A 27,626-nucleotide genomic window follows, 5' to 3' on the forward strand; every position below is an offset into this window, starting at 1 on the left:
AGCAGAAGCAGTAGTGTAACAAATTCAACAAAGACTTTAAAAATGGTCCACATCAGAAGCTGCCGAATAGCATAGTGAGCTCAGCCCAGTGCTCTGTGATGGTGAGTTTGGGGTGGGTTAGCGGTGGGTTAGGGGTGGGTTCTGGGGATTGGGGATAGAGGTTGGGAGGGAGGTTCAAAAGGCAGGGATATATGTATGCTTATGGCTGATTACCTTGTTGTATGGCAGAAAGTAACACAACATTTTAAAGCAATTATCTTCCAGTGAAGAATAAACTGAAAAAAAGGAAAAGAAACGTAAAAATGATCCACATCCAAAAAAATGTTAAAAAGATAGAATTTATAAGTAAATAATATCTCATTGTAAATGTATTGATTTAAACATATTTAATACCTTTCAATCACAGGTATTCATTTAGCGATGCTCAAGTTGTCCCGTTTTTGACAAGCGAGCATCTTCTGCCCCCCGCCCCCCACCTTTGATTAGCTGTTTTTGTAGATACATGTCTCACATCTATCTCCTCGCTGAGCCAGAAGTGCAGGGACCGTGTCTGGGTGGTTTATTCTTTATCCCCAGCACAGATCGACAGTCTCTCAATTAGTATTTGTTGACTAGGAGGCAGGGTAGTAAAACTTCATTAAGTGGAGGGCTATCCTGAGGAAGAGCGTTCAGTCTAGTCTCTGTGGACTCAGAACTTGACTGAGAGACTAGAAGTTACAGGAGGCCAGTTTTGGCTGAACATAACGAGGAACTAAAAATGTGGTATTTTAGGGGACTTGAGTTCCACCGAAGTCTTCTGAGGGACTGCTTTGTTCCTGGGAGTGACAGACAACCAACCCAGTAAGAACGTTTTCGTCTGGAGTGATCGCTGAGTTTACTTCTTTTTGGTTTTTTACATTAATTTTTATAAATTGAAGTACAGTTGGTTTGCAGTGTTGTGCCAATCTCTGCTGAACAGCAAACTGACTCGTTTCTCGGTTACGTCATACACACATATATGCATTCTCTGTTGTGTTTTTTCCATTGTGTTTATCACAGGATAGTGAATATAGTTCCCAGTGCTGTACAGCAGGACCTTGTTTATCCCTCCTAAATGTAACAGTTTGCATCTGCCAACCCCAAATTCCCAGGCCATACCCTCCCTCCACTGAGGTTACTCTTTAAAGTTCTAAGATTCTCAAATCCTTTACTGACAGATTTTATTTTAGGAAAAATGCAAGTTTTAAGTTATTGAAATGTAATTATTTTCTTTTCTCCCAGGAACGATATATGTTCCTCTAATTTTATGTTTCAAAGTATTATGAGTTTGTACATTTAATGAAGCATCATTAGCAATATTTTATCAAACGTACACTCTCATAATAATTGTTGGTTGAGCACACCCTTTTTTTCATTGCGTTAAATGATTAGACTTTTTGCATTGTTAATCACATCTTAATAAATAACCATTATGCCATTCTTTTATAAATCTTTTTTTAAAAATCAATTTAGCAGAAATAACATTAGTCTTCTTCCTGTTCTTTCTGTATTGTTTTGGTAAAGACTAGGGTGAGGTGGGATTACTGACAACTTACCTTGAAATTCTAAATTTACTTTTCCAGAATAAATAATGTACTTTTAGAATATTTCTGAATATCAAAGGTTAAATAGTACTGAGATGGTTTCTCTTTTATACCTGAGTGAAAATTGAATTTAGGTGGAGACAGCAAGAATGAATATTCAGTTCCTTTTAATTTTTGAAGTGTGTATGTGATACAGTATCATCAGCATTCCAACCAGTGTCTTAAGGGAAAACAAATGAAAGAAACACTGATGGTAAAACCTTTAACATATTTTTAATGACTTTGCCAAAAAGGTGTAAGTTCAAAATATTGTCCCTGATGTACTCAGCCTTGCCATTGTCCCTCTCTCAGCAGTAACTGCATTTCCTTCCATTGCTTTAAACCAGTGCAGAAAGGAAACAAAAGCCGTGGATCTCCACGCACTCAGTATTATTTTCCATAGCAGTTTCTCTTGAGACAGAATCATAATGGAAGAGAGAGGCAGAATGTATTAAATTTGCCAGAGTATATTAAATTTCTTTTAGGTGTATTGCTTTAATTTCCTTTATATCCTCTAGACATAATTTCTTCTAGGTGTTAGCACATGAACACTATTTTCAGAGATGACCTAGATAATGTTTGTTATTTTGTTTCATTCTACAAAGTTATCTTACGGATTTGAGGTAACTAATCTGATAGAAAACCTTTAGGCTTTCCTTTGAGAATTGTCCATTAGGAAATTCTCTTTGTGCATCGTCTTTTGAGCCTGGAAAATTGACCCTGAGTGGGAAAGTTTGCCTTTGTAGGGTTCATGAAATGTCAAAATAGCACATGCGTGGAAAAAATGAATAGGCCATTCTTATTCAGAACTTATCCGTCTTGCTTTACCCACACAAGATAATTTTATTATTTCCAGACTTATGGGCACACATATCTGTGGACAGAATTTCTGAAGTTGGCAGAGATTTGGATTTGTGGTTAGAACCAGTTAGAAATCACTCATCCTTGAGCATGCAGCGAGCTTCACAGGGAGGCCAAGCTGGGAATGGCAGTTCTTGGAAGAATTAGAGACTGATGACTAGTCTCTGAAATTAAAACAGCTCCAAATTAAAACAGCTCCCTGTATGGCTTAGAACAGCTAGACATGAACCGGGCAATTTCTCCAGCAGACGGTTCTGTTGTAGTATTAACACAATTTAAAGCATTTTAAAAATGTTGTTTACCTGGGTTAATGTCTCCGTTGCCAGTCAACTCTTGATTGCCTTCTATTCATTAGCCTTTGATTTAATTAATAAGACTTGTTAAAGAGGAATCTTCAATGTTTTCCTGTAAACAGCTCTAATTTATTGATTCAATATGAATTTTGTAATTATTCTAAAGAACTTAAATCAATGTTTGAAGTATGTGTTTTGCATATTTAATTAAACAGTTTAACCACACAAAGTAATCATTAGATATGCTCCAAAGGTTGAACATTAGAATATTTGTAATTATTTTTTCAAAAGATACCTTTTCCTAAAGTTGAGCCAGTGACTGAATGTTTTTACTAGACTTTATGCTGAGGGATTCAGTAGCTGGTGAGTGTCTAGATGTGTGGAGAAAAATTAAGAAAACAGAGAGTCACAGTGACTCCTAGGTTAAAGAACAATTTGATGATCAATATGGTTCTTAATGGGAAACCAATTAAGCAGTTGAAAAAGAGGGAGAAAGTGATTAATGGTCTGAGCTCAGATTATTGAAGATAGTGAGGGGTTTGAAACAGGTCTGTTGGGTGAAAAAGGTTAATTAACAAAGCATTCTATAAATTCTAAAACCTTAAGGAAATGAAAATTGTATATATCTGCATGCATCATCAAAAACAAAGAGACTGCACCTTTAATTTGAAAAAAGAAAATATTTATTTATTTGTTTGGCTGAACTCTCTAGCACGTGGGATCTTAGTTCCCCAACCAAGGATTGAACTCACAGCCCCTGCAATGGAAGTGTGGAGTCTTAACTGATGGACCTCCAGCGAAGTCCCAAAATAAATATTTAAACTCAAACATTGAGAGTTTTGCAATTGACAGGAACATGCCAAATAGATGACCAACAAGGACCTACTGTTAAAAACATTAAATGTGAAAGAAGATATTGAAATCTTTTAGAAAATGTGATATTTCTGAAATCTTTGAAAGCAATAATTTTTATATTTTTTTCTTAAATTATCTTGCAAATGTAATGAAAGAAATGTTAGTATATTAACATTATTAATATTCACTCAATCAAATATTTTGAGAGTATTCTGTATGTCCGATGGTTTTAGGCATTGGGCATGTAACAGTTAACAAAACAGAAGAAAGTTCCTTTGCTCCTAAATCTGATAGTCTAGTATAAATTTAAAGTTTTTAGTTTTTAGTTTCACATAAAATCTCAGTGTCTTTAACTCCCGTGATTATCATAACTATAAGACATTGATAGTTGGAGGTTTACCTCTTGGAGCATTATGCTTCAGAATCAGAATTCCATTAACCCGGATCTTGTTCTTTTAGGCAGTTTATCATAGTAAATATGTTCAAGGTTTATTCCACCTCAAAAATGATGCACACAGTCTATGAGGTTGCTTAAAGGTGTTCTTTCTCTGGTTGCATTTAAAGTATCAAGGCTGGTTCAGTTAAAGGCTCATCGCCTTTCAGTGTATCACAGGGGAATCTCATAGCTTCATGGTCTGAGTCTGTTTTAAGCATGTAACCTTCCAAAACCATAAATTCCCTATATTCCAGAATTCAGTTTGTGTAAGCCAGCGATCTCAAGGGAGATGGAAAAGCTTTGTGGAAAGAAGGTTGTGTGTGTGTGTGTGTGTGTGTGTGTGTGTGTGTGTGTGTTATGGGTGTTGGGAGACTATCTGTAAATGAAGGGAGAATTCCAAGCAGTTCTTGGCCTCAGTTCCCACCTCCTTAGGGAGCCAGTGATGAGCTCAGCTGGGCTGAGAAAATCTGTGCAGATGTCAATACTGACTGCATCCCGGCCTCAAGCCCGGCTGGAGGCCTCCCTCAGCCGTAAAGAGCAAAGTGGAGAGGGCAAGGTACAGTCAGTCTCCCGTTGAACCCTACATGAATATTAATATTTTTCTGGCACCTGGGTACCTAGAGCATAATCAGGATTAGAAAGACGTCAAGGTGACATACTCAGGAGAGGAGAGCAGAACAGTGCCAGGCCTGTCCTTCCCGCTGAAACACAGGGGAAAATAAACCAGCCCCCTAACCCAGAGGAGACGGCACATTGCAGAGCCTTATAATCAGATGTCCTTTGATTACTGTAACCTATTTGAACAATCAGTTCGATGAGGGATGCCATTAGGATGGCTGTTTGCTGTGATAAATCCGTGACCTTTCAAATTCTGTGTCTGTGGCAGGATTTTTTTTTTTCCCCCATCAAAAATAGACCAGTTGGATGCAGTTTACAAAAAAGAGACTTTCAGATTATTTCAGACTCGGGCACTGGATCCTCTGGGATGCGTGGGCTCTCTGTTGACTCCATAGCCTTTAAAGACTTTTGGTTGCAACTTAGACTACAGTGAGAACTGCTTTTCCTCCATCAAGTTGCCAAATCAGTGCTCGATACCCTAGGATCTGTCAGTAAAGGGGGGACCCAAGCTCCTATTTCTATAGGTAGTAAAAATTGGTGCAACCTGTGTACAGGATAATTTCTTAATGTTCCACTAAAAAGCTTGATGGAGAAGGCAGTGGCACCCCACTCCAGGACTCTTGCCTGGAAAATCCTATAGATGGAGGAGCCTGGTAGGCTGCAGTCCATGGGGTCGCGAAGAGTCAGACACAACTGAGCGACTTCACTTTCACTTTTCACTTTCATGCATTGGAGAAGGAAATGGCAACCCACTCCAGTGTTCTTGCCTGGAGAATCCCAGGGACGGGGGAGCCTGGTGGGCTGCCATCTATGGGGTCACACAGAGTCGGACATGACTGAAGCGATTTAGCAGCAGCAGCAGAGGTTTGGGATTAAGTTAAGCATCTACACTTGGACAAAGGAACACCCTGTGGTTTTTTAAAAACGAGAGACAATTTCTATGAGTTTATGAGGAAGTCACCCAAATATATTGAGAGATAAAAATAATATACACTGTACCCTGTATGGCATATTACCATTTGTATATGTGTGTGTTAAGTCATATCAAGCTAAGTTACCTGAGTTAAGTGGTGACCTCAGAGGGTGGGAGCTGGCTATGGCAGGGAGATTTACTTTTCATTACAGCCTTCTTGTAGCTTTTCCATTTTTAATATGTGGTTATTTTACTTATTTTATTTAAGTATATTGGTATGAAGTATGTTGGTAAGCCTGGTCAAGGTAGAAGTAGAATATTCAGCTGGAAGACCAATATAAATAATCATGTCTTTATTTCATTAACAGAATTGATTGTATAGAAAGTTACTTGCCTACTGTAATCTTACTTTTAATTAGAGCTGATACACATAGAATGTTTTTAGACGAACCGTCTGTTTTGTATGGGTCTTGTGTAATTTTGTAATAGTAAAATATTCTTAACTTTTATTGTGATGATATACTGCATTATAAAACATCATCAGACTAAATGCAACTTTAGGAGACTCTAGTTTAAGAAAATGGCAAAACAGGGAGGAATGGGTGGTATTGATTAAGAGAAAGAGACAGAGAAAGAAGAGGGGGGGAAGAAAAAAGCCAAGGCCACTTTCCTGTCTTTGGGGACTGAACGACCTCGGCTTAAGAGGTGCTGTTCAGTCACTGAGTCGTGTCCGACTCTTTGTGACCCCATGGACTCTGGCCTGCCAGGCTCTTCTGTCCATGGAATTTCCTAGGTAAGAATACTGAAGTGGGTTGCCATTTCCTTCTCCAGGGGATCTTCCCGACCTAACCTGTGGTCTCTGGCTTGGCAGGCAGATTCTTTACCACTCAGCCACCTGGGAAGCCCTAAAGACATTTGATCCTAAGAAACAAAGGAGCTACTGGAGAAACAAAGGGAGAGTGTTATTCTGAGTACTTGATTTTTAATTAATCTGAATAATTGATCAAACACAGTTTTTTGTTTTTTTTTTTTTAATTAAGCACTAGCTTCATGTTGGAAGGAACATTGAGTAAATCACAGAAAACCTGAGTTAAATCTTGGACTATGCAAGTGTGAATATTTAAAATGTGGATATTTGAAGTGTGAATATTTATGATGATGATATAGGGTTCCCAGCCTTACTGAAGTTAATCTTGTGGTGGTGGCATAATTGAGTCACTGACATTTTTAGTGCAAATCCATAAAATACAAATTGTAATGAAGACGATTAGAACAGTGTGTACTAAGTCCCTTCAGTCGCTTCTGACTCTGCGACCCCATGGACTGTAGCCCGCCAGGCTCCTCTGTCCATGGGAGTCTCCAGGCAAGAATACTGGATGGGTTGCCATGCCCTTCTCCAGGGGATCTTGCCAACCCAGTGTCTTTTACGTCTCCTGCGTTGGCAGGTGGGTTCTTTACCACTAGCGCCACCTGGGAAGCCCAATTAGAACCGTGACAAGAACATATTTTCATGGATTTCCTTCTCTTTTTTGTTTCTCCGTTTCTCCAGGGTGAATGGAAAGCTGGTAGCCCTGAAGGTGATCAGGCTGCAGGAAGAGGAAGGTACACCTTTTACAGCTATCAGGGAAGGTAGGCATTTTCGCTTGTTATTCTTGCTTCTGTGTTTGTGTGATGCCCATAAGTGATGCTGTTTTTAAATTATATGGTCATGTTTCTAATTGAAATGTGAAAACTGAAGTTTAAAGTCAGCACCTCTTACAATCATATCAAGTCATGTTAAATAAAACTGTCCTGCTGCGTATTCAGCTGTGGGGGGGGAAAAGTATGTGCTGATGGTGAGACTATCACTAGCTGGCTGAGGGATTTTATACATCTGATTTTGTTTGCAGAGTTCTTAAGGCACGTGTTAATCTAAAATTACTCTATTCTCATGACTTTTAAGGACACTTCTTAAAAATGGGGGGAAGTACTTTGGCCACCTCATGCGAAGTGTTGACTCATTGGAAAAGACTCTGATGCTGGGAGGGAGTGGGGGCAGGAGGAGAAGGGGACGGCAGAGGATGAGATGGCTGGATGGCATCACTGACTTGATGGACGTGAGTTTGAGTGAACTCCGGGAGTTGGTGATGGACAGGGAGGCCTGGCGTGCTGCGATTCACGGGGTCGCAAAGAGTCGGACACGACTGAGCGACTGAACTGAATGCTATCTTATTAGTCTTTTGTACTTCATCTTTCTTGATTTCTTTTTCCCTATTCTTTATTTTCTATTGGCTTTTTCTTATTGATTTATAGCTGCTCTTTATGTATCAACATTATGTTGTAATTTTTTGCTCCACTGTCATTTTTCTAGAAAGCATTCTTGTGTTTTTAGATTAAGAAAGTATTTACTTTTGGCTGCACTGGGTCTGTGTTGCTGTGCGCTAGCTTTCTCTAGCTTGGGCTGGCAGGAGTTATTCTCTGTTTGCCACCTGCAGGCTCAGTAGTTGTGGCCCCCAGGCTTTGTTGCCTCATGGCATATGGGAGCTTCCAGGACCAGGGATCAAACCCACGTGCCTTGCATTGCAAGGTGGATTCTTAAACATTAGACCACCAGGGAAGTCCTAAAAAGTCTTTTAAACAGTTATTCGTCACATATAATCTTTTATAAAATAAAATTGCTCTATTTTTGCTTTATGCCTTCCTGCATAGTTTTCTACTTTGAGGGAATAAGTCACCTTTTATTAGTGGGATCTTTTCAGTTCACTTTCAGAACATTTACTTCTACTGCATGTTTTTAAAGTACAGATACACCTGAAATAAGACTTTGGTTTATTTTGGCTTTGCCGGAACTATGACTGCTTGTCTGCTGATCCACAATAAGATAAATAATAATGATTTACTTCAATAGTATTATTAAGATATTGATGAACTAAATGTAATGTGTCACTGGTCTGATTTGTTTCCCTGACCAGGGATTGAACCTGGGCCACAGCAATGAAAGCCCAGTATCCTCACCACTGGGCCACCAGGGAGCTCTGAAGAAATCTACTTCCTATTTTCGCTTTCTCACCGTTCATTCTCCTTTTCATCTCTCTTCAGTTTGGTTTCTGTCATTCCTGTTTAGCTGGAAATATTGGAAGATTAATCAGTGAACTCCTTATTGTCACATTCAGTAGACACCTGGCTTACTTTCTCCAACCTTTTATCAGGTTGTACGTGGTTAAAACATTCTCTTGAATGAGATCAGATTTTCCAAGTAGGTAACTGTTTCTCTTTGTCTTGTGTTGTCTCCTTGTCTGAGTGTTACGGAGTTTTAAATAGGGAGAGGACCTTCTTTTCTCTAATCAGCACTCTTTCCCATGTGATTTTATTCACTTCATGAGTTAAATAGCAGCCATAATGTGATGACCTGCACATACCTCTCTTTAGCTAAGATCCTGTCTTTGTTTCCATTCTCACATCTCCTTTTGTGTATCTGGCATTTCCTCTTGAATCCAGTAATATGTAAACATGATAATATATCACTGTCAGGTGAGATTTATTCCAGGAATAAACTACTTGTGTTCAGTCTGATGGAACTGGAAACCATGGGCTGAGGTAGGGCACAGTGGGTTCCTATTGACCTGTGAAGTTTAATTATGGTAGACTCTGAATATTAGGAAGTAGGAGAGTGCCAAAGAGTTGCTGGGCGACGAGAGAAGCACGAGGGGAGTGATTCTGGGCAGCAGGCATGCTCCTTAGCATGTGGGGCATGTGCTAGAATTAACCAGCTTAACCCTGCTGATGTCTTCCTAGATTCAAGGTTAAGAGGAAGTTCCTAGTGTTATCAGAAGATGCAGTTTTGACAGTTTGGTCCACCAATGGGAAGTTCGAGAGAAGAAACAAGAAGTAGGGTCATATTAATGATGATCTGTCTGTTCATACTGGCTGGGTATGAGGCAAGGCCTTTGGGCACCTGGTATACCTTGAGATAAGCTTAGAAGCAGGCCCTGAGCTGCGGTTGTGTTGTAGAATGATGGTACTGTAGTTGGGACCTGTTTTGTGGCTTAGAGGGCCTCTGAAGACTTTTGAGCTGAGTTTATTAGGAGGATAAACCTGATATTAGGATATGATATAGATTAGAGAAGGAGGAAACTGGAAGTGGATAAGTCAGTCATTCAAAGCAGTGTAGATTTGAAATTATGAGAACTCAGGTTTATTAGAAAGCAGGAACAAACTGATGTTGTAGAGGAAAAAAGGTCAGATCTTGGTGAATGATTGGTTATAGATGATTTGACAGGGAAATATCAATGGTTCTGAGCTTGAATGAGTTTAAAAAAAAAAATGGTGCCAGGGAAAGAAATAGCTTCTGATTGCCTGGTCAGTTCAGTTCAGTCGCTCAGTCATGTCCGATTCTCCACAACCCCATGAACCACAGCAGGCCAGGCCTCCCTGTCCATCACCAACTCCTGGAGTCCACCCAAACCCATGTGTACTGAGTCAGTGATGCCATCCTCTGTCATCCCCTTCTCCTCCTGCCTTCAATCTTTCCTAACATTAGGGTCTTTTCCAGTGAGTCAGCTCTTAGCATCAGGTGGCCAAAGTATTGGAGTTGCAGCTTCAAAATCAGTCCTACGAATGAACACCCAGGACTGATCTCCTTTAGGATGAACTGGTTGGATCTCCTTGCAGTCCCAGAGACTCTCAAGAGTCTTCTCCAAGACCACAGTTCAAAAGCTTCAATTCTTTGGCACACAGCTTTCTTCACAGTCCAACTCTCACATCCATACATGACCACTGGAAAAACCATAGCCTGGACTAGACGGACCTTTGTTGGCAAAGTAATGTCTCTGCTTTTGAATATGCTATCTAGGTTGGTCATAACTTTCCTTCCAAGGAGTAAGCGTCTTTTAATTTCATGGCTGCAGTCACCATCTGCAGTGATTTTGGAGCCCAAAAAAATAAAGTCAGCCACTGTTTCCACTGTTTCCCCATCTATTTGCCATGAAGTGATGGGACCAGATGCCATGATCTTCGTTTTCTGAATGTTGAGCTTTAAGCCAACTTTTTCACTCTCCTCTTTCACTTTCATCAAGAGGCTCTTTAGTTCTTCTTCACTTTCTGCCATAAGAGTGGTGTCATCTGCATCTGAGGTTATTGATACCTCTTCCGGCAATCTTGATTCCAGCTTGTGCTTCTTCCAACCCAGCATTTGATGTACTCTGCGTGTAAGTTAAATAAGCATGGTGACAATATACAGCCTTGATGTACTCCTTTTCCTATTTGGAACCAGTCTGTTGTTGCATGTCCAGTTCTAACTGTTGCTTACTGTCCTACATACAGGATTCTCAGGAGGCAGGTCAGGTGGTCTGGAATGCCCATCTCTTGAAGAATTTTCCACAGTTTATTGTGACCCACACAGTCAAAGGCTTTGGCATAGTCAATAAGGAAGAAATAGATGTTTTTCTGGAACTCTCTTGCTTTTTCTATGATCCAGCAGATGTTGGCAATTTGATCTCTGATTCCTCTGCCTTTTCTAAAACCAGCTTGAACATCAGCGAGTTCACGATTCACGTACTGCTGAAGCCTGGCTTGGAGAATTTTGAGCATTACTTTACTAGCGTGTGCTGCTGCTGCTGCTAAGTCACTTCAGTCGTGTCCAACTCTGTGTGACCCCATTACGGCAGCCCACCAGGCTCCCCCGTCGCTGGGATTCTCCAGGCAAGAACACTGGAGTGGGTTGCCATTTCCTTCTCCAATGCATGAAAGTGAAAAGTGAAAGTGAAGTCGCTCAGTCGTGTCCGACTCTTAGCGACCCAATGTACTGCAGCCTACCAGGCTCCTCCGTCCATGGGATTTTCCAGGCAAGAGTACTAGCGTGTGAGATGAGTGCAATTGTGCGGTAGTTTGAGCATTTTTTGGCATTGCCTTTCTTTGGGATTGGAATGAAGACTGACCTCTTCCAGTCCTGTGGCCACTGTAGAGTTTTCCAAATTTGCTGGCATATTGAGTGCAGCACTTTCACAGCATCATCTTTCAGGATTTGAAAGAGCTGAACTGGAATTCCATCACCTTCACTAGCTTTGTTCGTAGTGATGCTTTCTAAGGCCCACTTGACATCACATTCCAGGATGTTTGGCTCTAGGTGAGTGATCACACCATCATGATTATCTGGGTGGTGAAGCTCTTTTTTGTACAGTTCTTCTGTGTGTTCTTGTCACCTCTTCTTAATATCTTCTGCTTCTGGTAGGTCCATACCATTTCTGTCCTTTATTGAGCCCATCTTTGCATGAAATGTTCTCTTGGTATCTCTAATTTTCTTGAAGAGATCTCTAGTCTTTCCCATTCTATTGTTTTCCTCTATTTCTTTGCATTGATCGCTGAGGAAGGCTTTCTCATCTCTTCTTGCTGTTCTTTGGAACTCTGCATTCAGATGCTTGTATCTTTCCTTTTCTCCTTTGCTTTTTGCTTCCCTTCTTTTCACAGCTATTCGTAAGGCCTCCTCAGACAGCCATTTTGCTTTTTTGCTTTTCTTTTCCTTGGGGATGGTCTTGATTCCTGTGTCCTGTACAATGTCACGAACCTCATTCCATAGTTCATCAGGCACTCTGTCAGATCTAGTTCCTTAAGTATATTTCTCACTTGCACTGTATAGTCATAAGGGATTTGATTTAGGTCATATCTGAATGATTTATTGGTTTTCTCCACTTTCTTCAATTTAAGTCTGAATTTGTCAATAAGGAGCTCATGATCTGAGCCACAGTCAGCTTCTGGTCTTGTTTTTGCTGACTGTATAAAGCTTCTCCATCTTTGGCCACAAAGAATAATAATCAGTCTGATTTTGGTGTTGACCATCTGGTGATGTCCCTGTGTAGAGTCTTCTCTTGTGTTGTTGGAAGAGGGTGTTTGCTGTGACCAGTGCATTTTCTTGGCAGAACTCTATTAGTCTTTGCCCTGCTTCATTCCACATTCGAAGGCCAAATTTGCCTGTTCCTCCAGGTGTGTCTTGACTTCCTACTTTTGCATTCCAGTCCCCTGTAATGAGAAGGACATCTTTTTTGGGTGTTAGTTCTAGAAGTTCTTGTAGATCTTCACAGAAATGTTCAACTTCAGCTTCTTCAGCATTACTGATCAGGGCGTAGACTTAGATTACCATGATATTGAATGGTTTGCCTTGGAAATGAACAGAGATCATTCTGTCACTTTTGAGATTGCATCCAAGTACTGCATTTCGAACTCTTTTGTTGACTGTGACGGCTACTCCATTTCTTCTAAGGGATTCCTGCCCACATTAGTAGATATAATGTTCACCAGAGTTAAATCCACCCATTCCAGTCCATCTTAGTTCGCTGATTCCTAGAACGTCGATGTTCATTCTTGCCATCTCCTGTTTGACCACTTCCAATTTGCCTTGATTTGTGGACCTAACATTCCAGGTTCCTATGCAATATTGCTCTTTACAGCATCAAACCTTTCTTCTATCACCAGTCACATCCGCAGCTGGGCGTTGTTTTTGGTTTGGCTGCATCCCTTCATTCTTTCTGGAGTTATTTCTCCGCTGATCTCCAGTAGCATATTGGGCACCTGCTGGCCTTGGGAGTTCCTCTTTCAGTGTCCTATCTTTTAGCCTTTTCATACTGTTCATGGGGTTCTCAAAGCAACAATACTGCAGTGGTTTGCCAGTCCCTTCTCCAGTGGGCCACATTCTGTCAGACACATTCTGTCATTTTGTGATTGCGTGGAGAATTGCTTTGAACACCTTTCAATTTGAAAAGGCTGTTATCCAATTTAACCTTCCTTCACATCAGCCCTTTGAAGGTTTTTCTGGGAGGGGCAGATATAGAATTAATATTGTTGGTACAATTCATATTATTAATATGGAATTAAGGCTTGGAGAGCTTAGACGACTTGTCCAAGGACTTGAATCTTGTACTTAGATTTTTTTAGATTTAAAACAGTGTCCATACTAACTTTGTGGAGTAGTTGATTGGGATTTTAGACATTGGGGTTTGAGTTCATGAGACGTCTATGTGAAAATCTCTGTCTGGGATGTGGAGGTGTAGCTCCCAAGAGTTCAACACAACCAGTGTACATTAACATGGTCTTTTACAAGTTGAACAAGTGGTAAGATTTTTATGGGAGAGAACTTTGAGTGGAAACAGAGAGTTAAGTTGCAGGACCATGCACTGAGTTGGAAAGCCTCATGTTAGAGTCTGCAAAGCTGGGTTTTAATCCTGGCTTTATTTTCCATCACTGTGCGACTTTGCTAGGGCTGCCTTAACACAGACTGAGCGGCGGAAGCAAGAGCAACGTATGGTCTCATGGTTCCAGAGGCTAGAATCTAAGGTCTAGGTGTCTGGGCACTCCTCCTTCTGATCCCGAGGGAAGGGCTTGTTTCACGTCTTTCTAGGCTAATGGATGGCTGTCTTCTGCTGGTGTCTTCAAGTTAGCTTCTCTCTGTACCTTTGTCCAAATGTCCTTTACTTACAAGGACACCAGTCATACTGGATAAAGTTCTACTCTGGTGACCTCACTTTAACTTAATTACCTCTGAAAAAAATTCTATTTCAAATACTGTCATAACCTGAGGTGCTAGGGTGTTGGGACTTCATATGCGTTTTGGGGGACACAATTCAATCCAGAGCAGCACCTAATGGCTTTCAGCCTCAGTAACTCTGTGCAGAAGGGCCTTCCCCAGTGGCTCAGCAGTAAAGAATCTGCCTGCAATCCAGGAGACACAGAAGACGCTGTTAGGTAAAAGACCAGGACACCAAAAGAGTGTCTAACAGGCTTTTCAATGGTGAAGCGCTCCCGGGCAGGGTTCCCGGACCCGAAAGAGGCAGGTCGAGGAAGTCCGAGCCTGGACCGTGTTGGGCGTGGTTTTTATATGTTCCTTGCGAGGGATGGTCAGGCTAGATGGAAGGGGGTTCGAATAGGTCACAAGGCCGAGGCGTTGCCGGGCTGACAGGTCCTTCTACGTGGCTGGGGTGGGGCGGCTTGAGCTGGCGAAGTGTGCCCTCATTGATCCCCGGGATCTGGGAGGCTCCTTCCGTTAGGGACTTCCCCCGCCAGCGGGAGAGAGAGGAGGGGCGGCCCATCATGGCCCTGGGGTCCGGCCTTACAGACGCCAGTTCAATCCCTGGGTCGGGAAGATCTGCTGAAGGAGGAAATGGCAACCTACTTCAGTATTCTTGTCTGGAAAAAATCCTGTGGACAGAGGAGGCTGGTGGGCTGCAGTCCATGGGGTCAAAAAGAGTCGGATATGACTCAGAGACTAAGCATGAAGTACAAACCTGTTATGCAGAACGTGGGAGTTGGTTTGTGTCATTTCTCAGCACCACGTACCTCTGCATCGTGGCATTGATTTCCCTGGAGTCCTTAAATTCAGAGTTCTGAATGCTCTGGAAATGAATGGTATAAGAATTGTAGAGCTGTGTAGAGACTGATCACAGTGAGACATTGTATTTTCCTTTTGAATAAAATATTTTAAGATTTTCCTAATAAAATGTGACTTCCAAGTGATTTTTAATGGAGAAAAATGACCATATAAGAAAAAGAATCGAACTCTAGGCAGTTTTGGTTATTTGTTCCACTCTTTCCTTTTGTAAGTCTTATTTTTCTGCTATTTATGTGTGGCCGCAGAGCAATCACCACTGCTCCTTCCCTTTTGGTGTTACTAATCCTAAATCCATGCATAGAACTCCTCTGTGTTTCCTGTCGTAGAACTTGGAATAGTTAGGACCAAGGTGGTAGCTGCTGGGGTTATGTTCGTTTTTACATTGATGAGGGTTCTGTCATGGCTTGTTCAGCTGAGAGGGAGCACTTTAATTTGAGTTTGCCCCTTTTCTGCTGTTTGGTCAATTTCCTCATTCACAAAATGTCAATAGCAGGAAGATTTCAAATGAGGAAAGCCCTGTGCATCGTAAAGTAGATTTCAAGTGGCTGCTTGCCAGTTACAAGCTTACCTGGGAATTTAGATGTTAACGCATAATTTCCACCTAAAGTGGAAACACTTGTAAGCAACCCTAATCTTACCTAGATTTATGTCCAAAGATGGACTTTGAATTTTATCTCATAGAGCTAGAGTGCTTAATGACTTTAATTCAGGTTCAGGTGCTTTGAAACTCATTCTGTCTTTGATGGGAGCTTAGAGAAATTAAGTAGCTGTGCTGAGGCCAGCTTTTCTATTTTATTCTAAAATCCTTGTATGATACTGTCATGAGTTTTGATTGTACTGATAAAGCATCAGGAGTTACAAGAAAGGTTTGAAAGGAAGTAGCTGAAATGTCTTAGAATACAAGAAATGTAGCAGTTATAGAAAGGAAAAATAGTAAGTTCAGTCTTGACTTGTTCAGTGTGAAGTCTGACATTCACATGGCAGTTGTTTATATGGTTTGCACGTTAGATAATAGGTCAATTGCATGTAAATTGGAGACATTATTCAGCATTTCCTGAGTGATTTCATGTAATCTTTCACCATTGTGAGAGAAGTTGATATTACTGTCTTCGTGTTAAGAAGTTTTTAAGAAGCTGGGATCTAAAGAGATTTTTGTCCAAAGTCACACAAATACTTTGTGCCAGATAGGGAGTTCAGCTTGGGTCTTCCTACCCAGTGCCCAGAACAACACCTGACACGTGATAGCCATTCCGTACGTGTTGAATCAGTGAGTGACTGAATGAGCGCAGAAGTCCCAACTCCTTACTGATCCCAACTGTATGCAGAGTCTTTTAGGCTGCTAAGAAATAAAGAGGTGAAGTTCCATATAGTGAAATTGTGATGAAGACTATGCAACTACCTGTGTATCATGAGCAGCTTACTGAACACATTTTGTCTTCGGTTTCTTCATCTTTGAAGCAGAAGAGTTGAACTGTCTGAGCTTATGTTGAGGTTGTTTAGCCACTCAGCTGTGTCCAGCTCCTTTGCGACCCCATGGACTGTAGCCCGCCAGGCTCCTCTGTCCATGGAATTTCCCAGGCAAGAATACTGGAGTGGGTTTCCATTTCCTTCTCCAGGGCATCTTCCTGACCCAGAGATTGAACCTGGGTCTCCTGCATTGGAAGGTGGATTCTTTACTGAGCCACCTGAGAAACCCCATATGCAAAATACTAGTACCAGCATGAATCTTTTACTGGGCAAAGGAGCTCTAATTGTATCATCAGTATTCCTCACCCACACATTCTGTAGTGTGATACACATTATTGTACTCAGAATATTTCTTTCAAACCTTCTAATAATACCCTTTTATGTCTGTCACTGAAAAAATGAACGTGAATTGCTTCAGAGCATTTGACAATTGACAGACAAAATTTTTTTTAAATGGAAGATAAAAATCTATGAGTCTAGACTTTGATTCTAAGTAAGCTTATGTAAATTTCCAAAATTGTTATTCTTTGTAAGTCTGAGCAATTTGATGAGTGTCTGCCAATTGATATCAACAAAAAATTTGCAAGCTGTTAGATCATGTGACTTTAAAAACTATAAAAATCATGTCTTTTTCACGTCTTTAATTTTTTTTTCACGTCTTTAGTTTTTAAGGATAAAGTTTTTTTTAATGAAACATCTATTTCTTGTCTGCCTTACATTTTTAAGAAGTTTTATATTATAGTTTGTCTTTTTTATTTGGAAATAATAGTTTTCAGCTTATATTTGGAAATATACATTTTATTGGATATATAAATAAACATACATTAAATTAAACATAAAATAAACATTTTATTGGAAATATAAATGGAGTTCTGATATATTTATATTGAAAACACATTTAGGAGAACTATATAACTGTTTCTAATTTGAAGGCATTTATAACTGGCTAAAAATGTTTATTTATTTATTTAAAGCCAGTTATAAATGTCTTCAAATTAGAAATAGTTACATAGTTATTTTAAATATGGACTTTTTTTGGTGCTTGTAATGCTAAGAACCTTTTAAAAATGTCATCTTGTTTAATTCCCAAAATATTTCTTGTGTTAAATATAAATATCAGTATTTCCATATTACTGATGAGGTCCAACAAAAATAAATTATCCTCTGTTATAGAGTTTACTAGGAAACAGCTAGGGCTTCCCTGGTAGCTCAGCTGGTAAAGAATCCACCTGCAATGCAGGAGACCCCAGTTCAATTCCTGGGTCGGGAGGATCCCCTGGAGAAGGGATAGGCTACCCACTCCAGTATTCTTGGGCTTCCTTTGTGGCTCAGCTGGTAAAGAACCCGTCTGCAATGTGGGAGGCCTGGGTTCAATCCCTGGGTTGGGAAGATCCCCTGGAGAAGGGAAAGGCTCCCCACTCCAGTATTCTGGCCTGGAGAATCCCGTGGACTGTATAGTCCATGGGGTCGCAAAGAGTCAGGCACGACTGAGCGACTTTCAATAAAAAAAAAAAGCATATATATGGAATCTAGCAAAATAGTACTGATGAACCCATTTACTGGAAAGAAATGGAGGGGCAGACTTAGAGATTGGACTTGCGGACACTGTGGGGGAGGAGAGGGTGGCAGGAATGGAGAAAGCAGCCATGACGAATATACACTGGCGTGTGTAAAACAGGTGGCTGGTGGGGAGCTGCTCTGTGCCACAGGGAACCCAGCTTGGCACTCTGTGATGACCCAGAGAGGAGGGGTGGAAGGAGGGGAGGGAGGCTTCAAAGGGAAGGGCTGTATGTAGTATGTACAGGGATGACGGCAGAGACCAACACAACATTGTAAAGCAATTTTCCTCTATTAAAAAAAGTTTTAAAAAGGCAAAGAACAGAAAGAAATGAAGTCTTCTATGTATAAAGTTGACATCATCGATTCTGAAGGTTTCCTCATTCTCCAAGGCAGAGGGCGAGTAGGAGCAGTCTCTGTGGGCTGAACTGATCTCTAAGCACTTGGGAGAAGGAAAGAGACATCCTATACGGTTGTACCAAAGAACTTTTGAAGCCAAACTTTTGTTGCAGTTAGTTTTTGACAAATAGCTTTAATCACAGCACACTATTTGTTTGGTGAGATAAAATAACCCACTAGAAGTAAAAAAAATCATTGTATAACTTACGGAGCTGAGAAGCTGTCTGTAAGTGGCAATTGACAGATTGTACTTTTACGACTACGCAGTGGAGAAGCAGTCAGGGAAGAAGCTGTATCTCACAGGAAGAAATGTCCCTTGCCCTTCCTGAGTCCTCCCAATCCCTCCTCAGCTCTGCCTGAACCATCTTTTGCTTCTGCTGCTGCTAAGTTGCTTCAGTCGTGCCCGACTCTGTGCGACCCCATAGACGGCAGCCCGTCCCTGGGATTCTCCAGGCAAGAACCCTGGAGTGGGTTGCCATTTCCTTCTCCAGTGCAGGAAAGTGAAAAGTGAAAGTGAAGGCGCTCAGTCGTGTCCCACTCTTCGAGACCCCATGGACTGCAGCCTACCAGGCTCCTCCGTCCATGGGATTTTCCAGGCAAGAGTACTGGAGTGGGGTGCCATTGCCTTCTCCGAGCCATCTTTTAAGACCTTGTTAAAGTCCTGGCTCTTTCCTGAAACCCTTTCAACTGTCACAGAAATAATCTCTTCTCCTTTTTGGCTCTTTTGGCTTGCTCTGCCTCGGTTGTTGTTGTCCTTTGTACACTTATCTTTCCGCACGTACTGCATTGTACTCTATGGTGTGGTCAGTTGTGTTCAACTGTAAACTAACTGATAACTTCTGGGCCTTTATGTTCTGAGGACTGTGGTATGAAGCCGGCATTGACTAGTCATGTCCCAGCTCTTTCTCTGCTGCCATCAAAATGAAACTAATCAAGAATCCAGTTAGTGTTTGAAGTTTAAACAGTACTGAAAATGGCTGTAATAGTTTTGGGATTAAAAGGAAAGCGATCTCTGGTGTGGACATGGAAGAGATGAGATTTGGGCCGAGCTTAAATCACAGTATCATGGCTTGAGCTGCTACAACAAAATCCAGAGACCAGCAGCTCATCAACAGCAGAAATGTATGGCTCGCATTTCCGGAGGCTGGAAGTCTGAGATCAGAGGGACAGGATGTTTGAGTGAAGGTCCTCTTCCAGGTCAGAGACTTCTAATTGTGTCCTCATGTGGTGGAATTGGCTAGAGAGCCCTGGGGCAGCTCTTTTTAAAGAACATTAATCCTGATTCCCTAGCAGTCTGGTGGTTGGGACTCTGGGGTTCTACTGTGGGGGGTATAGGTTTGATCCCTGATTGTGGAACTAAGATGCCACACAGCACACACGGCAGGGCCAAAAAAAAAACAAACAACCAAAAACAAAAAAGAGGGCTTCTCTGCTGGTTCAGTGGTGAGGAATCCGCCTGCTAGTGCGGGAGACACGGGTTCGATCCCTGATCTGAGAAGATTCCACATGCACTCCAACTGTTAAGCCTATGTTCTAGAGCTGGGGAGCTGTAACTACTACAGCTACTGTGTCCTTGTGCTAAAACTGCTGAATCCTGTGTGTTCTAGAGTCCGTGCTTCACAGCCAGAGAGGCCACTGCAGTGAAATGCCTGCCCACCACACCAGAGAAAGCCTGAGCCCAGCAGCCCAGCACAGCCAAAGATAAATAAACAAAATTATTTAAAAAATGAAATAACATTAATCCCATTCATGAGGGCAACACCTTTATGAGCTAATCACCTCCCAAAGGCCCCACCTTCTACTATCATCACCTTTGGGAATTAGGATTACAACGTATGAATATGTGGGGAGTGGACGAGGCACAAACATTCAGACCATAGCTGATAGGTAGCATTCACATAAGGAGGAATGAAGAGAAAATAAGGAAAGCTGAGTGCCGAAGAACTGATGCTTTTGAACTGTGGTGTTGCAGAAGACTCTTGAGAGTCCCTTGGACTGCAAGGAGATCCAACCAGTCCATCCTGAAAGAAATCAGTCCTGAATATTCACTGGAAGGACTGATGCTGAAGCTGAAACGCCAGTACTTTGGCCACCTGATGCGAAGAGCCAACTCATGGGAAAAGACCCTGATGCTGAGAAAGATTGAAGGCAGGAGGAAAAGGGGATGACAGAGGATGAGATGGTTGCATGGCATCACTGACTCCTTGGACATGAGTTTGAGCAAGCTCCAAGAGTTGGTGATGGACAGGGAGGCCTGGCATGCTGCAGTCCATGGGGTTGCAAAGAATCAGACACTGCTGAGCAACTGAACTGAATTGAACTGAAGAGAAGAAAGCATGCCCATTAGAGTAGTTATCTAAGGTAGGAGGTGTCACTTTCACCCTCCACCTCAATCCCATCACCAGTTTGACAGCCACTGAGGCAGTAAATCTCTTGGCAGGGGTGTGTGTGTGTTGTTCCTAAATGTTTTCTGATGAAAACTGTACCTGTTCTTGTTTTCATTCATAGTCTACTAAAGAGATAATTTGTGTATTTTTCTGTGCAAAGGTTTTGTTTCTAGGACTTTTTGTAAATTGTTATTTTTTTTCATTTGTTTTGTTACTCCAGTATTTGTTACTGTGTGTTTCATGGTTGAGCCCATTAATGTGGCCAGGACATGTGGGATAACTGATGAGGAGAAAACCAAGAGACCCAGGGATCTGTAAGGGCATGCCGTGGAACCTGAGAAAGGGAATCTAGAACAGTTCGCTGAGAAGGAAGAACATGCCTAGTTGAGGGGGATTGATAAGGAGCTAAGGACAATTTGAACGTCTTGGGCAAGAATTGAATTTGAGGTTGATAGAAGCTACATTTATAGAAACTGGAAGCGAGAGGTGTGTGCAGGCGTGCTCAATTGCTTCAGTCATGTCCAACCCCTTGCAATCCATGGACTGTACCCCACCAGGATCCTCTGTCCGTGGGATTATCCAGGCAAGAATACTAGAGTGGATTGCCGTGACTTCCTCCAGCGGAATCTTCCTGATCCAGGGATTGAACCCTTGTTTCTTAAATCTCCTGTGTTGGCAGACGGATTCTTTACCTCTAGTGCTACCTGAGAAGCCCCGGAAGCTAGAGGTAGCAGCAGTTTTATAGTCAGAGGGGTTAAATAGATGTTACATATGCTGAAGTTGAGGTGAGAGCCATTTATACGAGTTCAGTTCAGTTCAGTTCAGTTCAGTTCAGTTCAGTCGCTCAGTCGTGTCCGACTCCTTGCGACCCCATGAATCGCAGCACGCCAGGCCTCCCTGTCCATCACCATCTCCCAGAGTTCACTCAGATACATGTCCATCGAGTCCGTGATGCCATCCAGCCATCTCATCCTCTCTCGTTCCCTTCTCCTCCTGCCCCCAATCCCTCCCAGCATCAGAGTGTTTTCCAATGAGTCAACTCTTCGCATGAGGTGGCCAAAATACTGGAGCTTCAGCTTTAGCATCATTCCTTCCAAAGAAATCCCAGGGCTGATCTCCTTCAGAATGGACTGGTCGGATCTCCTTGCAGTCCAAGGGACTCTCAAGAGTCTTCTCCAGCACCACAGTTCAAAAGTGTGTTAGAAGTCACCAAATCGTAGGATTTTAGAGCTGAGATCTTTAGTGACTCTGTCATCTGGTTCCTTCATTTAGCAAAAGGAGAGGCTGAGTCCTGGAGAGTTCAGTAGACAGTTTATAACTACCAAGGTCAGGACAGTTAGGCCTGGAGTGGAAGTCAGTTTGAGTCATTATTGTAGAGAAGATGCTCAGAGGTCTTGGCAGTGAATCACTACTTAAAAATGCAGCTCTCGCCACAGATTATAACTGATCTCAGTGGGAAGTGCCAAACAAGATACGTCATTTCAATTTTTCTCTATTTCTCATTTTCTTCTGACATTTTGGAATGTGGTGGAAGCCTTCAGAAGACCGATCAAATAATTCCGATTTTGGTTCTTCAAAAAAGAAAATTAATCCCATATGCGGAGAAGATGTACCAGTTTGTGGTGGGAAAAGTTTAGAAGTAGAGAGTTCAAGGAAATTTTAGTATAGGACATTTGTATGTTTTGGACACATGCCATCCCAGTCAAGTCCCTGAGTATACGCAGAAGAATTGATTTGATAATAGCACTTTTTAAAAGCGCGAACAATTTGAATAGAGCCCAAGAAAAAGAATTAAAGGAAATAATAAGCGTGCACTTGGCAGTGATTCTGTCATCTGTGAGCTGATAGTTCTTCCTTCTGTCCTGAAGTTTAGGGCTAGGGTAGGCAGGCACCCACAGCATGCTCACTTTTAATGACAACAACTTGGTTTCACAGAACTACTTATGATTACAAAATTTTCTTGTTGCAAGACCAGGATTAACTTTTCTGCAGGGACATTTTTTTTTTCCTCAGAGATTTGAGAAAGTTTGCATGATGCATAGCACATTGATTGGGTATATTTATTTAAGATGACCTGGGTAGTATTTTAAATATTCTACATGCATTATAGGCATTCAATAAACATTTATCTATTTCATTGCTTTCTAAGTACCTTTAAATATATTTTAAAAATTGTAAGCCTGTGGGAAACGGTTAAACATTTCCTTTTTTTAAAAAAATTTTTGGCTGCATTGGGTCTTCACCCCACGTGCAGGGTTCTCTAGTTGTGGTGCGTGGGCTGCTTGTTGAGGGGCCTCTCTTGCTGCAGCACATGTGCTCTGGAGCGCAGGCTCAGTAGTTGTGTCCCATGGGCTTAGTTGCCCCGTGGCATGTGGGATCTTATTTCCTGAACGGGGGACCGAACCTGCGTCCCCTGCATTGGCGGGTAGATTAACCACTGGATCACCAGGGAGGTTCCACAGTTAAACATTTCTACTTTCTCTTTGCTTTCCAGGGTTGATTTGGCTCCAGAGTATGTCCTTCCCGCTGCCCCTGTTATATTAATACATCTGGACTATTATAGGTGGTTGATGGTGTTATAGGGAACCGGTAACTCCCACACCTACCCATTCTAACCAGCAGATTGTAAACCCACAGAATTGACTACCCGATGAATTTGAACGCAGGTCCATCTGACTCCATAGCACAGCTATTAACACGAGAATGTACCACTTCCTAGTAACCCCTCAGTGATTTGTACTTGATTGGCCCAGAGCCACAGATCAGTTCCCCAGTTCCTGTTCCAACTTTCCTTTCTTAGCCTAATAATACATGTAGTCTTCTCTAGTAGAATCATGACTGTGTTAGAACAGAATGGAAACTTTCCCGGCAGGATTCACCCATAAGCAATTAACTGTTGGAACATAGATTAACCAAATATTAGATATCTTGCTAATTTTAAGGTGATTAACTTTGCAGAACTTATTGATACTGCCCTTCGTGGAATAATTAGTGCAAAAGAAAATATTTTTAAAGGTGGGATTTAGCTCCATGCAGGGAGCTAAAGCAAACTGGAAATGGAAAAACATGAAAACACAGCTGTTTACCATACAATTTTGATTTCAGACACATACTTGAAAGTTTTCAGGATTAGGGATTGCTGGTAGTTTAGCTACTGCTTGAAACACTGGACTTCGAGATACTTCTTATATTTCCAGAAGAGTTTTACCTCAGTAGTAGATTATTGAAAATACTTGACTGACAAGCCTATGTTATTATCATTTCAGTTCAGTTCAGTCGCTCAGTCGTGTCCGACTCTTTGCGACCCCATGAATCGCAGCACACCAGGCCTCCCTGTCCATCACCAACTCCCGGAGTTCACTCAGACTCACGTCCATCGAGTCCCTGATGCCATCCAGCCATCTCATCCTCTGTTGTCCCCTTCTCTTCCTGCCCCCAATCCCTCCCAGCATCAGAGTCTTTTCCATTGAGTCAACTCTTCGCATGAGGTGGCCAAAGTACTGGAGTTTCACCTTCAGCATCATTCCTTCCAAAGAATCCCCAGGCTGATCTCCTTCAAAATGGACTGGCTGGATCTCCTTGCAGTCCAAGGGACTCTCAAGAGTCTTCCCCAACACCACAGTTCAAAAGCATCAATTCTTTGGTGCTCAGCCTTCTTCGCAGTCCAACTCTCACATCCATACATGACCACTGGAAAAACCATAGCTTTGACTAGATGGACCTTAGTCGGCAAAGTAATGTCTCTGGTTTTGAATATGCTATCTAGGTTGGTCATAACTTTTCTTCCAAGGAGTAAGCGTCTTTTAATTTCATGGCTGCAATCACCATCTGCAGTGATTTTGGAGCCCAAAAAAATGAAGTCTGACACTGTTTCCACTGTTTCCCCATCTATTTCCCTTAAAGTGATAGGACCGGATGCCATGATCTTCTTTTTCTGAATGTTGAGCTTTAAGCCAACTTTTTCACTCTCCTCCTTCACTTTCATCAAGAGGCTCTTTAGCTCCTCTTCACTTTCTGCCATAAGGGTGGTGTCATCTACATATCTGAGGTGATTGGTATTTCTCCTGGCAATCTTGATTCCAGCTTGTGTTTCTTCCAGTCCAGCATTTCTCATGATGTACTCTGCATAGAAGTTAAATAAGCAGGGTGACAATATGCAGCCTTGACGTACTCGTTTTCCTATTTGGAACCAGTCTGTTGTTCCATGTCCAGTTCTAACTGTTGCTTCCTGACCTGCATACAGATTTCTCAAGAGACGATTCAGCTGGTCTGGTATTCCCATCTCTTTCAGAATTTTCCACAGTGTATTGTGATCCACACAGTCAAAGGCTTTGGCATAGTCAGTAACGCAGAAATAGATGTTTTTCTGGAACTCTCTTGCTTTTTTGATGATCCGGCGGATGTTGGCAATTTGATCTCTGGTTCCTCTGCCTTTTCTAAAACCAGCTTGAATGCAGGGAGTTCACGGTTCACATATTGCTGAAGCCTGGCTTGGAGAATTTTGAGCATTACTCTACTAGCATGTGAGATGAGTGCAACTGTGTGGTAGTTTGAGCATTCTTTGGCATTGCCTTTCTTTGGGATTGGAATGAAAAGTGACCTTTTCCAGTCCTGTGGCCACTGCTGTGTTTTCCAGATTTGCTGGCATATTGAGTGCAGCACTTTTTCACAGCATCATCTTTCAGGATTTGAAAGAGCTGAACTGGAATTCCATCACCTCCACTAGCTTTGTTCATAGTGATGCTTTCTAAGGCCCACTTGACTTCACATTCCAATATGTCTGGCTCTAGATTAGTGATCACATCATCATGATTATCTGGGTCTTGAAGCTCTTTTTTGTACCGTTCTTGTGTGTATTCTTGCCACCTCTTCTTAATATCTTCTACTTCTGGTAAGTCCAGACCATTTCTGTCCTTTATCGAGCCCATCTTTGCATGAAATGTTCCCTTGGTATCTCTGATTTTCTTGAAGAGATCTCTAGTCTTTCCCATTCTATTGTTTTCCTCTATTTCTTTGCATTGATTGCTGAAGAAGGCTTTCTCATCTCTTCTTACTATTCTTTAGAACTCTGCATTCAGATGCTTGTATCTTTCCTTTTCTCCTTTGCTTTTCTCCTCTCTTCTTTTCACAGCTATTTGTAAGGCCTCCCCAGACAGCCATTTTGCTTTTTTGCATTTCTTTTCCTTGGGGATGGTCTTGATCCCTGTCTCCTGTACAATGTCATGAACCTCCGTCCATAGTTTATCAGGCACTCTATCTATCAGATCTAGGCCCTTAAATCTATTCCTCACTTCCACTGTATAATCATAAGGGATTTGATTTAGGTCACACCTGAATGGTCTAGAGGTTTTCCCTACTTTCTTCAATTTGAGTCTGAGTTTGGTAATAAAGAGTTCATGATCTGAGCCACAGTCAGCTCCTGGTCTTGTTTTTGTTGACTGTATAGAGCTTCTCCATCTTTGGCTGCAAAGAATATAATCAATCTGATTTCGGTATTGACCATCTGGTGATGTCCATGTGTAGAGTCTTCTCTTGTATTGTTGGAAGAGGGTGTTTGCTATGACCAGTGCATTTTCTTGGCAAAACTCTATTAGTCTTTGCCCTGCTTCTTTCTGCATTCCAAGTTTGCCTGTTACTCCAGGTGTTTCTTGACTTCCTACTTTTGCATTTCAATCCCCTATAATGAGAAGGACATCTTTTTTGGGTGTTAGTTCTAAAAGGTCTTGTAGGTCTTCATAAATCCGTTCAATTTCAGCTTCTTCAGCATTACTGGTTGAGGCATAGACTTGGATAAATGTGATATTGAATGGTTTGCCTTGGAGATGAACAGAGATCATTTCTGTCATTTTTGAGATTGCATCCATGTACTGCATTTCGGACTCTTCTGTTGACCATGATGGCTACTCCATTTCTTCTGAGGGATTCCTACCCGCAGTAGTAGATATAATGGTCATCTGAGTTAAATTCACCCATTCCAGTCCATTTTAGTTTGCTGATGCCTAGAATGTCGACGTTCACCCTTGCCATCTCTTGTTTGACCACTTCCAATTTGCCTTGATTCATGGACCTGACATTGTAGGTTCCTAAGCAATATTGCTGTTTACAGCATTGGACCTTTCTTCTATCACCAGTCACATCCGCAGCTGGGTATTGTTTTTGCTTTGGCTCCATCCGTGCATTCTTTCTGGAGTTATTTCTCCGCTGATCTCCAGTAGCATATTGGGTACCTACTGACCTGGGGAGTTCCTCTTTCAGTATCCTATCATTTTGCCTTTTCATACTGTTCATGGGGTTCTCAAGGTAAGAATACTGAAGTGGCTTGCCATTCCCTTCTTCAGTGGACCACATTCTGTCAGACCTCTCCACCATGACCCGCCCGTCCTGGGTGACCCCACATGGCATGGCTTGGTTTCATTGTGTTAGACAAGGCTGTGGTCCTAGTGTGATTAGATTGACTAGTTTTCTGTGATTATGGTTTCAATCTGTCTGCCCTCTGATGCCCTCTTGCAACACCTACCATCTTACTTGGGTTTTCTTACCTTGGGTGTGGGGTATCTCTTCACGGCTGCTTCAGCAAAGCACAGCCGCTGCTCCTTACCTTGGACGAGGGGTATCCCCTTACCGCTGCCGTTCCTGACCTTCAACGTGGGATAGCTTTACCTAAACTCTAGCTTTACCTACACCATTAAAAGTAAAGTCATAAAAATATTCTGCACAAACAAGCGATCTTAAACTTGGTTCATTAAGATTGTCAACTTTGAATTTTGTCTATGAGATAGAAAAGTTACTGGTGTGAAATACTGCAGTGTTTAACCAGAAGTTCCTGCCTTCTTTAAGTAAAAATTTCATCAGCCTATAATATTTTTAAAATTAATCAATTACTA

General features: G+C 41.7%; 1 protein-coding gene across 3 annotated transcripts in view; it reads left to right on the plus strand.

The window, feature by feature from the left end:
- The window catches only part of CDK14 (cyclin dependent kinase 14), a 720,213-nt gene that overhangs the window by 220,372 nt on the left and 472,215 nt on the right, over nt 1-27,626 (plus strand). For all 3 annotated transcript variants that reach the window (XR_011256569.1, XM_069587335.1, XM_069587336.1), the window contains exon 5: nt 7,127-7,206. Coding sequence is in view for 2 of the 3 variants with exons in the window: in XM_069587335.1 (XP_069443436.1) it covers nt 7,127-7,206 (80 nt within the window). In the remaining variant the exon portion in view is untranslated. The remainder of the gene's footprint in view (nt 1-7,126; nt 7,207-27,626) is intronic.

This window comes from Ovis canadensis, chromosome 4, assembly GCF_042477335.2.
Source record: "Ovis canadensis isolate MfBH-ARS-UI-01 breed Bighorn chromosome 4, ARS-UI_OviCan_v2, whole genome shotgun sequence".
NCBI lineage: Eukaryota > Metazoa > Chordata > Mammalia > Artiodactyla > Bovidae > Ovis > Ovis canadensis.